Consider the following 14506-nt stretch of genomic DNA (forward strand, 5'->3'; position numbering starts at 1 on the left):
TTGGTGCTGAGGAGGTGGAGAGACACAACCACAAAACCACATAGATGCTCTGTGACAATCTGGATGCTCATTCAAAATATGACTAGACATGCACAAGAATCAGGACTGGCACAGCATATGCCATGCCCTAGTTAGTGCATTATAACTGACAGCCTGCGGGGTAAACTCTCCCCGGTAAAATACAATCATTCTTGTCTATTTACGAACATTCAGGGTCTCCTGGAGGAGCAGATGTGCAGTGGTATCCTACTGTATCATGGTACAGCACCTCTGGATAATTGTGTGTGTGTGTGTAAAGAATGCACAAGGAGCCTACTTGACATCAGTTTTATAAGCCAAACATGCAAATACATACTCCTGCTTAAGTATCTGTTTGTACTGGAAAGCCACGGTGTTGTAATTTTGGGGTAGGAGTGAGCAGAAATGTTGATGTTCTCAACAGTACTTACATCTGTTTAATGTAAGAAGTGGAGTTTAATGAAATTGTCTATCTTTATAAATTGTGGATGTGTGCATGTACGTGAGATGTACATACACTGATACCTTCCAGCAAATAGGGTCATATAGAATCCTACGTCTTCAGGCCAGATGGTCATCTAGTCTGACCTCCTGCATCTCATGGGCCATTAAATTTCACCCTGTATTGAACCCAGTAACTTGTATTTGGCTAAAGCATGTCTTCCCAAAAGGCACAGTCTTCATTTGGAGACATCCTGAGATGGAGAATTCACCACTTCCCTGAGTAGTTTGTTCCCATGCTGTTAAAAATGTGTGCCTTTTTTCTAATTTGAATTCGTCTGGCTTCTGCTAACAACCCTTGGTCCTTGTTCTGCCTTTCTCTGCTAGGGTAAAAAGCCATATAGTGTCAGTATTTCCACCCCCAGGAAGATACCTGTACACTGTAATCCAGCCATCTCTTGATCTTCTTTTTGGTCAACACAATGAGCTCTTTAGGTCTCTTCCTGTAAGGAGACTCAGGGTACTGCATAGTGTCCAGATAGAGAGCTGTGACGGGTAACAGGTTCCCTGCTCCCAAAGACTAGTCATGTAAGACCACAAACTGGTAAAATGCAGATCCATACAATCACCAAAACAACTGGCTGATGGTCAGTGTAACGTTAGTGCCTTAAGAAACAGGTGGTATTTCAGCTCCTTGAAGGAGCAGAGTGGGGAAAGCATTACATACATTCTTTGGGCTGATGTTCTAGATCCAAGTAATGCTGTGGATAGAGGTACAAAGGAAACGAAGGGCCCAGATAGGACTGCAGGGGTGTAGGAGGAGATAAGGGCAGAGCTATTGGCATGAATGCAGTTATCTACAGTGGTTTGACTTTTCTTTCTTCTTCTTCACTGTGGAGGTTGTCGGCCACCATCTTCAATCTTTCACAGTCTCAACAGAGTTGTAAAACGTCCACTCTCCTTTGGATACCAGTTCATCTGACCATATTTCCGATGTTTCTGACTCTCTTCTTCCTCTTCCTGGTCTGCCTGCAATCTTACTGGATAGTATGAATATGGAAGCAAAGCACTGTACGATTGGTGAGCTACATGTCAACAAAAAGATGTTATTCTTTTACTGAGAGGTGTCAAGTAATTGTGCTCTTATTAAATTCATCCTTCTTGTCATCACTTTGTAGTTTTGGTTATCCAGCTAATTTTTAGCATTCTTCTATAACACCAAAACTCGAATGTTCTGAGTCGTCTCTCAGTGTCCTTTTTATGTGTCCAGCTCTCAAAACTGTACGGGAGAGTTGACCCTGTGTAGCACTTAAGCAGTCTAGTGTGGATATGCAGTTTTAACTTTCGACAACATAGAAGTCTTTGGAAGTTGCTGAATACAGTTTTTGCAAACTGCATTCTTCTCTGAATTTCTTTGTCACATCTTCTATCCAATGTAATTAGATTCCCTGAGTAAGGGAACCTATTCATTTGTTCCACCACTCGACTGTCAGGCCATAGGTACTTACTACCCTGTCCATCACTTATCATATTTTTTTGTTATGGTACTAGAATATGTGCTCATCTTTAATAGGACTTGAACATTTGTGCTCCAGTCTTTACCAAACTTTTCCTAAGTGCAGACCACATCTTAATCTTGCCTATGGACGTTGTGGAATCTCCATCATTGGAGATTTTTAAGAGCAAGTTGGACAAACACCTGTCAGGGATGGTCTAGATAATACTTAGTCCTGGCTTGAGTACAGGGGACTCTTGAGGTCCCTTCCAGTCTTCTGATTCTATGAATAGAGAAAGTATCTTGTAGGCCATCCTATCTTGGTTGGGGTCACCTGGGAAGCTCCAGCCCCTCCATGCCAAAATCTCATAACATCCATCTGACAATGACAGCAAGTGTTTATGTGGAGCAGTAATGGTGGCAGAGTGCATGGGGCCGACTTTTCCGGGCTGACCCTCTCGCTATTTCTGGCTACTGTTGATGTCATACACGTTGTGTCCTCTCTGAGAACATTTCGCCACACTGTTGCTCTCCATTCCCTCTTGCCCTGGTGTCGGCTGAGTTTCTCTCATCTGCAAAGAGAGCTGACACCGTGTCCCCAGCAAGCGCTTCGTGCTCCACACTAGTGCTCCACAGACCGCATTCTAGGAGCCAGGGTGTTAGACAAAAATAATTTTGTTTCAGCAGAGAGAGCTCACGCTACACCCAGCACAGTGACAGAGCACTGATAGATTTATTAAGTGCCTCACTTTGAGCAGTTTTCATGCCTGGACATCAGTTATTGGATGTTACTATATTAGGTCCAACATTGAAGCCATCTGCTGGTGCAAACTTGGCAGCCAAAGGCCCAGATGCTTGGCTGTGGAATGACATTCTCTAGCTTTGGCATCTAGAGATCGCTCTTCTTTCCCAGCTTTGCTAGGCGATCTGGCTATCGGTCTCGGGGAGCCTGCTGTAGCAACGCATTGTCCTCTTTGATGTCATTTTCCTTTGCTTGCAAGGCATTTGCTTCCAGTTATTTGCTTAAAAATACATTACCCATTTATGGTGTTTCACCAGGCATAAATATGGTTTCTTCATGAGTGTGCATGCCTGCTATAATGCTGCCTACATGCCAATACTTATCCTCCTGGCTTTTTTATGCCAGCTGCAATGGAACTTATTATGCCAACTCGAAAACCATCTACTCTGCTTTAACTGACTTTGAAGATGCTTCCAAAATTACTGCTGTTCAGGAAGGAGGGTGTTATAATGATTGGTACCTGATAAACTCATGCAGAGATAACACACATAATTCTAATACTAATCCGTGGCAGAATGTCACGCCTCATTCGATAGACCTGGAAAGCCCATATTTTAAAGTTTACGTCGTTCCTGGGTGTCATCCATACTGCATGTTGCAGCAAGAATGATGATTGCAGCTTTTGATGTGCTAGGAGCAAACACACAGCAGCTCTGTGTTAGAAGTAGCTTTTGTTGCAAAAGATACGGGGAGTCATTTGTGCTCAGCTGGCGAAGTTTCATAAACTAGGTAAGGACTGTAGATGACTCTGCATAGTATGCCCTGTTTGCATGTAAAAAAACCCCCCAAGCCTCCCTCAGAAACACCAGCAGTGCTAATGATTGACTATTATTTTAAGCAGATTATCTAATCTGCAGCACAGAGGACAAGAAGGGCAAAAAACAAATGAAGACTGAGTGTGTAATTAGTACAGATTGTTGGAAATACCCTCTGGACAGCGTTGGACTGATTATAAGCAGACAGAGATTTTTGGAGTATAAACGAAAAAATCTCTTTTGCAAAACCAAAAGGCTGCTTTGTAGCAGAAACTGTTGCATTTTACAGGGTGCATAACAACTCCGACAGTTTACAAGTGTGAAGATGGGGATAGCTAGAAAGTGCAGATGTAAAAGTAGGAAAGTGAATAAGAAGCCTATTTGGTTATTTTACTGTAGTGAACACAGACGGATTATTCTTAAAATTATTTCAAGTATGTAGTTGGTTCCCCGCGCCCCTCTTTCCTTGGAGGAGACATTTTTTAGATACTGTAAGTCTCTGTCACAGGTTTGCTTAGGATAATATACCATAGGTGGCACTGTATATGTCTGTACTAATATAAGGGCAACAATTCTGATCAATACAATATCCTTTTTTTTGCCTCTCTCGGGGGCCATTTCAGGAATTGATCTGATTTGGGAAAATAGTTACTCTGGGTTCTGTGTTTTAGAACTTTGATTTCATTTGTTAAGCTTCTTTTTAACAGAGTTATGCCCGAAATAGGTTATCTGGTAACCCCAGGGACACCCTCCTGATTGTTTGACTAGGGTAGCGAAGTAGATTTTATAACACCATGTGCTTATTGGAAGTTAAGCAGAATGGACTCAGAACAGCAGATATACATTTACAAAAATACTATTTATTCGTACAAAAATTAGCTATAATGTCCTGTGTCATGAAAATCGGGCAATAAAATAGGGACAAAAGTCAACAACAAAATCAATCTGCCTAAAAACACTCAATCAGCCATAAATATACCTAGAGAAGGAAGCAACACAGAGTCTTTTTAAAACAAAGCTCTACCCAGACACAGAAGTTCAAAGGTAGCTGGGCAGTGGTAGAAATTTGCTACACAAGCCGCTTCACACAGTTGTACTGCCATCCTCCATGAGATCCTGAAGATAATCGCTAATGGTTTTGAGATTGCTTCATTCCTTAAGTACCCGCAGGTGAATTTCATCATGCCCTGCTGACTTGAATATATCTAACGTATCTAAATATTTTTAACCTGTTCTTTCCTATTCTGACTTTTGTTCCTCCTCCTTTGTTGTTAATATTAATTGTGTCAAGCATCTGGCCACAATTAACCTTTTTAGTGAAGACTGAGGCAAAATAGACATTAAACACCTCAGCCTTCTTGATGTCATTCCTTCCCCACTAAGTAGTGGACCTCCATTTTCTTTCGTCTTTTTCTTGTTCCTAATATATTTATAGCACCTCTTTTTATTGTCTTTTATGTCCCTTGCTAGAAGTAAATGGTTTTGTGCTTTAGCCTTTCTGATTTTGTTCCTACATACTTTTCTGTGCATCCTTAGCAATTTGTTCATGTTTCCACTTTTTGTAGAATTTGTTTTTGATTTTTAGGCATTAAAGAGTTCCTGACTGAGCCAGATTGGCATCTTACAATTCTTCCTATCTTTTCTTAGCATCAGGATAGTTTGCTGTTGTGTGTTTAATATTATCTCTTTGAGAAACTGCCTGCTCACCTGATCTCCATTTTCCTTAGATTTCTTCCCATGGCACCTTACCTACCAGTTCTCTGAATTTCTTACTGTGCTTTTTTAAAGTCTGTTTTTTCCTTTTAATTTGGCCAAAGAGGAGCCATGACATTTGGTAAAGACAACCGCTATGCAGCAAGCAGAATTTCCATTTTGCAGGAAATTCCACCAATTCAAAATTGATTCTGTCCAAATTGGAACAAAACTATCAAATTTCAAAATTTCCCATGAAATAAAATTTTAATACATTTTTAAGGTTAATCAAAATGTTTTGATTTGGACCTTTAACTTTTTATATTAATTATAATGTGAAAAATCAATTTAAAAACAATCATTTCAAACAAAAAATCAACATGTTTTGCTCCGAGAAGGACTTTATTAAATCTTTTTTAAAAAAAATTGAATGAAATTCTGTCAAAATCAACACACGTATGTGGACACTTTCAATTCTGACAGAAAAACATTCCACTGGAAAAAATGTTGACTGGCTCTAGTAAGGACTCTGCCACAGCAGTAGAGAGGCATGCACCACCGTCTGGAGAGGCACTTCAATGTTTTTTAGAAAACTGTGCAATGGAATATTTATATATACAGAAGCACCAGTGGTGGGAGTATGGGTGTACATGAGAACAATCTTCAGAAAACAGCAATTACTGGTAAATATTTTCCGTTCTTCTTAGCTAGATTTTCATTACTCTAGTGGAATAATGTACCAGCAGTGGTGTCATTTGATTATTCCATAAAAGGCTAACTGCAAAGTAGTCTAATTGCCAATTTATTAAATCAAACCATGTAATCATTCCTCTGAAAATAGGTTGCAAGTGAAGATGTAAGTTGCTGGTGTTTAAGCAGATTCAGCCATATGTCTATTAAACTGCATTGAAATATGATGATTGTTTATGCCAGAGTGGTATTTCATGACTGAAAGCCGACCATAACCGTTGCCGCTGATGTGACAGAGATCATCATTCATGGTGAGATATCCCTTTACCAAATTTACAGGCACAGCTTTCAGAGATTTTTGTCTTGTTTGCTAGCTTAACGTTTTGCTTCCTCAGCTATTTCTGTAACAGGGACAAGCTAGTGTTTCTTCTCCTCCCAGTCTCACCAGGATGCTGCAATCTATACTGCCCCTTCCCAGCATTCACCATCCTCTTGTGCAACAGTAAACCTTTCCCCTACAGCCTGAGCCTGCATCCTCGCTGCCTTCCCAGCAGGACCTCACAGACCTCCCTCCTGACTCACCCCCAGACACCTCCTTTACCCAAGTGAGGTCTTCCTGGAGAACCCCCTGCTTTCCAGCTCATTTCCCCCTTCTGTTTTTGGCAGTCCTCCTGGACAGCTACCTGAGTATCCTCTGCCCTCCTGCAAACTGCTTGAGGGGCCCTGTCTTAGAAGAGTGGCTCACGTGTAAAGCTGCGATTTAGTCACGGAGGTCACGGAGTCCATGACTTCCAACGACCCCCATGACTTCAGCCAGCCCTGGCTGGGAGCTGCAGGGTCCCCTGCTGCCACCAGTGTCAGGCAGACCTCCTGCCACTCCCAGTCACCGCGGGCAGCGGGGAGATCCCTAACACTCCTCGCTGCCATGGGCGGCAAGAACATTCCCTGAGCTCCCTGCTGCCATGGGCCTCCGCCACTCCTTGCAGCTCCAGGTGGCCCGGAAAGCACCGCAGCTGTCCGCTGGACCCCCAGAGCTCCCGAGTTCAGAGCCCCCAGCAGAGGGGGACCTGGAGCTCCCAGAACACCCGCAGCTGCCCAGCCTTCTCATTTTATCATGGATATTTTTAGTAAAAGTGAGGGACAGGTCACGGCTTCCGTGAATTTTTCATTATTGCCTGTGACCTGTCCCTCACTTTTACTAAAAATATCCGTGACACGATCTTAGCCTTACCCATGAGCAGAGCTCATGAAATCATCCTAACCTCACTCACACTTGTGCCTGCGCATAACATTCTGGGTAGGAAGTCTGTATTTCCATATGATTCTAGAACTGCTTCAGTCATGGATCCCAAGGAGGAATTTGCCATGAGGAACAGGATCTCTCATTGTTCTCTCAGGCCAGGGTCCATGTGAAAGGTACCAAATGGTCAGTTCTGGAGCCTAAAATGCTTATTTCTCCGCAGATTAGGTATGGCAGAGGCAGCAGTTGTGCTATCTTACTGTTGTGACTCAAACCTGACTGACGGGACCACCTCTTGGTGTCCAAGGGCAATAAGCTACTTTTCTTCACTTTCAAAGGCCTTCATGGTCAATCCCCACTCTACCTATCGTCTCTCCTTCAGTACTGAGATGTCAGTGCCGCCTCCCGTCGACCCACGATGCTGGCTTCCATCGCCAACTTGTTAGAGCTTCAAACAAGCCCCTTTATGCTTTCTCCCCTGCTGCTGCTCCTGACAGGGAGGTGATTCCCATAAACATCCACCAAGCTACCTCCTTGTCCTCCTTCAAATTCCTCCTTAAAATTCTCCTTTGCCTGAAGCCTACAAAAAACTGGACAAGTTAGGCCGCTCGTGTGTTGAGGTTCCTGTCTCTCACTGAGACCGTACTCGTACTCCCCCATCAGTCCGTCTGCCTTTACAGCAGTTGCCTCTTGCATTATACGTAGATCATAAGTCGTTTGGAGCAGAGAGTATCTTCTTGCTCTGTGTTCGTACAGCACCCGCACAGTGGGGACCGGGTCCATGAGCAAGGCTCCTAGGCACTGTGACAGTACAAATAAATATATTTGGCCTGTCTGCTGAGACTGCCAGTGTTCTTCTGGATTTTATCATGCAGATCCCTTTCCACTGAGATCTGAACTGAGACCATTTCGTTCAATACAGGTCACCAAAGAGTCATGCTATAGTAACAATTTTTGGTCACTACTGACCTGGGATAAATTTGAGCTGTTAAAGGTGAAAGATGCTATCTCCCATTTCTCTGTCTCCCGAGGGCCTGAATCCTTAAAGCTGCAAGGCCGATGGAAGTTTTATTCTTGCAGGGCACAGATGAGCTATATCTGCATACCAGTTTCAGGATCACAACTCTGCTTGCCTCACACGCTGCTGGATCTGCACTCAGCTCTCTGGAGCAAGAGAACGTATACAAAAGAGGACTGTGGGAGAAGACAATTTGGGGGCAATCAGTGGGAATCTCTTGGATGAGTTAGAGAGACTGACACTTGGCATTTGTGTGTGTGCGCACGTGTGTGTCCTTTCAATAATTGTCAATTATTATTTCCTTTGATGACTGACTCTCTTGCCGTGCTAATGTCTTTCTGCTTTGCTTTGCTGTGTGTGTGGGTACGTTGGTTAAGACATATTGTCTGTGTCTTTGCTTTGGCAGTGATGTTTATTAGGCTTATGGGGTTGGGTTTTTTGCTTTAGTCTCTTGGATTCTCTTGGATTCTCTCTCAAGGGTGGGTGAGTGTTTTGACACTAGCCAGTAAGTGCCTAGGTCTGCCCAAGTGGGGATCCAGACTGACTCTGTCTTAGGGGACTGAGCCAAGCCACTGAATGGATTGAGGGCGAGAGTCTCAGCCAGTGTAAATCAGCGGGACTCCGCCTCTAGTGACATGAAATAGGACAATGCAAATCAGTGTTCCCTAGCAATGGGTTAATTGGCTCGCAGTGGACAGTAGATCGTGGGAGGCTTGGCCCCAAGTGCAGAGATGGAGGGAAAAAGCAAGAACAAAAATGCAAAGCAGAAAGAAAAACAAACTGGGGAAACTTTGCACTCCCTCCCATCCGCATAGCATAGAAAACTCCACATCCCCTTCACACTGAGGGCCTGATTCTCCACTGCTGCAAATCGGCTCTAGGTCTGGGAGGCTTTTGTCGATGCTGGCCAAAGGCTGCCTTTGCTTTTTCTTCTCCAGCCAAATATTGGGAAATGGTCCCCGTTCAGGTTGTTCTGTCTGGCTTTGTTGTTGTTCTTTCCCTCTGTCCCTTCTGGCATCTAGGATTTACTGTTCGATGGGACTTTGCAACTATTGTCAGGGGACAGGCGCTTTTACCAGGCAGCAGCTGGAGCTGCGCAGGTGTCTCCGAGATTTGAAGAGGGTTTTCTTTTACATGGGACATTGGCTTGAGAAGAATTCTTCCCCATCCTTTGAGCGGGAGGCTGTTAGTCTGGAGGTTCCTGTATTACAACACTAGGTCCTGCTTTGCATCTGGTCGGTGACAGTATCCTTGCTCTAACTGCCCTGCAGTTTGAAAATGTGCACAGACAATGTAACAGGTGTCAGAGAGCGCGTATTTTAAAGCTAAAAAAGAAAAAGGGGGTGAAATTCACCCCTAGGCAAGGCCTGAGCAGTGCACCACTTCCATCCTGCCTAAACTCTCCTAATAGGACGTAAGTGGTGCATCGGCCGTATGCTGGATGTTTGCTTTGAACTAGTGTGACAGGGATTTCTTCACTGCTGCTGCAAACTTGGGCGGTGTGGAAGCAGACACAATTTTTGTTTTAAACAAAGCCCAGCTGATTTTCTTTGGCAATAGCTCTCCAGTGACACCCCTCCCCCTCTGCAGCCCCCGACTCCCACAGGGACAGACGTTCAGGAAGCACTGGGCAAACATGGAGGGATCAATGCTTCTAACGCCCCGTGGTGGGAAGAACCAAGGATATTAACGCTCTCGTATGTGAGAAGCTCACATTGGGTGGTATTTTCAAGTGTGCCCAGCATTGGCCCAGCTCTTCCCCCATTCATATCTGTGGTAGCCTTCCTCCCACCCTGCTGAGAAAAAATCCAATGGGAACAAAACGAAGCCAGCGCTGAGTGGTTTTGTAGACCCCACCCGCTGAGTCCCTGCCGCTGTGGCAGATGTTATGTTAATGTTACCAAATATGCTGCCAAAACTCTGCTAGGCTGGGCCCGGTATGAGATTTACATCTATTATGCAGGTTTTCAATGGGTCACCTCTGCCATCGAGCTGAGAACTAGTTCAGGGCCTAGCTGCCACTTAGATCTCCCTTACGCCTGGTCTTGAGACTTGAGCAGAGCATAAATCTGTGTTGGCCTTGTGCACAGAGGTGGATTTCACCCATTGGGAGCATCCGGTGGTATCCCTAATGACAGGGAGTTTTCCATAGGGGAAGGATGGCTTTGTGGTTGGCAAACTGGCATAGGGCTCAGCACATGTGTGTTCAATTTCTGCATGACCTTGGGCACATCACTTAATCTCTCTGCACTTCTTACTTATCTGAAAAATGGAGTTAATATGTTTTCTTTCACTGGGTATTTGTACAGCACCAGCACAATGGGGCCTCAGTCCCAGTGAGGACCCTAGGCCGTCCCATAATAATATAGAATCCATACAGAGAGTCAGGCCAGATGTTGGTACACTGTGCTCAGTAACGATCTCTCTCTTTCTCCTTTTCAGAGCTGGCTTATGATTTGGATATGGATGACGTTCCCTCAAACAAACAACTTTTGAATCAGCAAAGCAAAGGTGATACCGCGGTTCACAACATGGGATCAGGAAATACCACATGGAAGCATGTTCCCGTCACTGCTATTTTCATGGCAGTCTTCCTTCTGTGGGCCCATTGACGCTGTACAGTAGCCACACCAGATTTCCCTGGGGATCAATTTCTCTCCTTATTTCTTTCTGAAGAAAACATTCTGAACCGCGCTCCTCCTGCAATATAGGCACACTTCCAAAGATTAAGTGAATGACTTACATTTGTTTTGTAAAATAAAACGGTATCTGTACCACCAGGGGCTGGTTCATGGTGTATTTTAGTGTTAGTAAATCCATGTAGTGCTTTTAAAAATAATTCGGAAGGGTGATACTACGTTATGTTCATGTCAGTTTACTAAGGCTGAATTTTCATTCCTGTTAAACAGAAATCCATATTTTGTCTTGAGTTCATTTACCATGCATGGACTAGAGTAGCATCTAAGGTTTAGTGAATATTATCATCAAAGATCAGACCCCCCCCCCCGCATTCTTGTCTGACTTAACCCAGGTTTTATCTATAGTTTAAATAGCATTGGCACCAACTCCAAATTTAATACTCATCCCTGGGAAACTTGCCAGGCACATAATGGTGAGACCATGGAGTGGCATGAGAAACAGAGGGCAAGTCCAAAATGGGGAAGGAGATCAAGGAAGAGAAGGGAACCACTGGCCCAAATGATCAAATTTCAGAAATTCTCCTCTCCCTGATCCAGATTCTGCTACCTGTGAAGTCAGTAGGAAAACTCCCATTGACTTCATAGGGAGCAAGGGTGCACCCTAAACATTTAGGGCTAGACTATGACTACGCACTTACACAAGGGAGTAAGAACCAACCTTCCGTCTTGCAAGACTACTGTATCTTGAGTCTGGGGGCTCAGAGTAGGTGCTTATTTATCTCCCACCCACCAGAGCAGGTGGGCAGGAAATGGAACTAACATACCAGGGAGCACAGGGAAAACAGGAAGACAGCGACTGGTGGCGCCAGGCAGAGCTGTGTCTGAGAGGTGGCACATTGCCTCCTGGGGCTAATCCTGGGCTTAAGCTATTCCTGGGCTGAGCCTAAAGACGAAATTACCCTGGAATAAAAAATGGCTAAATCAAAGCAGCCCTGCTGACAGCAGTTTGTTCTGGGACATGGTCTCTTTGATTATTCTCATGGTAGCATGGGAACACTCAGAACGTGCCACTGTCCTGTCTCCAAGGAGGATGTATTGGCAATGGCAGTACATGAGGAGAGCAGTACTTCTGGCATTAGAGGGCACAACATCAGCACATTGTGTTTCAGGCAGTTCTGCTGCTCACTTCCCATGAATCCGAACAGTTCCTGGGAAGCCCCTTCTGAGGCAGTCAGCCAGTCTGTCTCCGAATTGTGGGTCAGCTGGACCTGGTGCGTGTGTCTTGGCACACTGCAGGAACAGACCCTCTTCTTCCTTAAGAAATGTGCATGCACAGCTCCTGACAAAGGACAGAGGGTGATGCTGTGCCATACTTTTGCAGGGCTGAATAACATGCCTCCAATCCAGTGCATAGGTTAAAAGCAAGGATTGGCAGGAGACACACACACAGCACAATAAGACGTTTATTTGAACATTCTCGTGTATGTTATTTTTGTTAAAATAATGATTTTCTTGGTGGACAACATATCAAAATCCCTCTTTCACACATTTAAAGCATAGGAAAGTTTTAAATTGGAAACTGAAACTGACTGCCTTGGAGAAGGCCATCAGCAACACAGACTGGTGGTCTTCAGAGCACAGTGGACAGCATATGCTTTTGGACTAGAACCTAATGTCATTTTTGGGTTGGGGCAAGGAAAGTTTGTCTTGGTTCCTGGCCAAAACAGCTGTATATTTCAGCTGAAGGTGTTGGTAGCCCTAGCGCTGTATTGTATGTGTGCTTTAAATACTTTGTGTCTCAGAGCTTAAATGCTTTAAAAAGCTACTAAGTAAATATCTGTCTGAAAAGTGAACTGCAAAGGTTTTTTAAAAGGATAACTTCAAAAGGTGAAAAATATCCAGCTGTTATTTTAAACTGATGGGCCTGACTAAAACTCACTGACTGCAATGGAATTATTCCATATTTGTACCAGGGGGATAGGAGCATCAGGTTGTTAGCATCAATCTCATGGTTTCTCTGCCTGGGTGTGTCAGCCCATGGTTATGGTGTTTGTGCTATAGAAGATCCATTCTGTCCTGAACTGGCAGGTTCCCTCCTGCAGAACTTTCCCAAAAAATTCCCCTTAGCATGCTCAAGTGAACTTTGGGGATGCTTGCACAGAAATTCATTGCACATAAACATTTGTTTAAAGGTGACCTTTTCAAATCATTCTCTTGGTCCCAGTCTGTCCTCCCCCATTTTGGAACTATTACAAAGCAGCTTTTAATTTTTACAAAGCTTTTAATTATCAGCAACATCTTTGCGGTTCACCTCCAGAACGTTAAGGACTTTCAAAACTGAGGTTTTGTGGTGCAAGCAATGTCTTATGAGTGAGGGTCTGATGCTGCCACCCCCTACTCTTCTTAAACATCCAAATCAATAGGACTCAGCTGCTCAGTGTGAGAGTGGATGACAGCATCTATCCCTCAGTATTTACATCTTCCAGGTGGAAGACAAATTCCATAATATCAAACAATCCAGAGATAACCCTTCCAACAGCAGTGTTCTGACTCATTTTCTGACCCTGAAGCTTCTTTCTCATCTCATTTTACTGGTGGTCTTGGGTTCCTATTCAGATTAACTGGCCTGGGGAGGAAGCAAGGATGCCGGACTCTGCCTTAAACACACATCAAATACTGGTTGGTCTTTATTTCTCACAGCTGTTTAAGAAGCGCAGATAGTTCTAGGCACAAGAAAGAGGATTGCCTTTTCCAGTCAGCCTCCTCCTGCTTGCTTGTTTTTTAAACCATACCCCTAAGGCTCACTCCAGAGCGCAAATTTCTTCCCCGGTTTCCAAGGCCGCTCTTATAAAGGCCCCAACCCTGCATGTCACTCTGCATGGACAGGCCCCAGTGGCAGCAAGAGCCCGCCCAGGTCAGCGGAGCATTGTGAGGGCTGAGGAGCCCCAGCCCTGGGTTTTGACGTGCAGGAGCAGAGCTAAGCACCAATGCTGGACTCAGCTGTGTTGCTAAGCACAGCCTGTAGGAAGGGCCACACAACGGCCCTTGCCACAGGGAGAGCACTGGGAGCCAGGGTGTGTCTCAGGGCCAGTGACAGCCAGAGCTCCGTGGTTGCATGAGGGGTTAATTTGCTATGGCCTTTGTAAAGAGTGCAGCAACTACCCCTCCCTTTTCCCTGCCCCCCTTCTGCTGAGCTGATCCCAGGGGGGAGCGGTTGGGTAGCAGGGCCTGCGGTTCTGTCCGGCCCTTACTTGAGCTTTGCAATGGGGGTGATGGGAGGGGAGTTCTTATTCCCTTCCCACACCCTAGGCACAAAGCCACATAAGGGCAAACCACAATCTAGTCCACTTTTCAGCAGAGCTCCCGTTGGCTTCAGCAGTGGCAGGAGGTGGGGCCGGGAGGGAACCAGCCATGTTCAGCCATATTTTTAAACAGATTTTTTTCTAACCCTCTTGCTGCCCCCTGCTCTTTCTCACCTGGAACTGACACCGAAACAGACCCCGTGCGAAGGGCGTGCCTTGTGGCGCACAGCCCTGCCTCTCTCAAGGGGGTTGGCTGCCAGAGCCTTCAGGCTACCAGTGGGCAATCCAATTCTCCCTCTGTTCGTCCGTCTCCGAGCGCTCCTTTTGGCTTTGGGGGTTTGGAGCCTGGAAATGGACCATTCTCTTGGGTTGGACACTGTGTGTTGGAACCTGCCGGCTGCCGAATAATGATGG

General features: G+C 44.9%; 1 protein-coding gene across 1 annotated transcript in view; it reads left to right on the top strand.

The window, feature by feature from the left end:
- GPC3 (glypican 3) overlaps positions 1-10931 on the top strand; it is a 275530-nt gene extending 264599 nt beyond the window's left edge. Inside the window, exon 8 of the mRNA XM_030576108.1 lies at positions 10594-10931. Coding sequence (XP_030431968.1) covers positions 10594-10763 — 170 coding nt within the window. The 3' untranslated portion in view covers positions 10764-10931. The remainder of the gene's footprint in view (positions 1-10593) is intronic.
- Positions 10932-14506: the final 3575 nt, after the last annotated feature.

This window comes from Gopherus evgoodei, chromosome 9 (assembly GCF_007399415.2).
Source record: "Gopherus evgoodei ecotype Sinaloan lineage chromosome 9, rGopEvg1_v1.p, whole genome shotgun sequence".
Lineage (NCBI taxonomy): Eukaryota > Metazoa > Chordata > Testudines > Testudinidae > Gopherus > Gopherus evgoodei.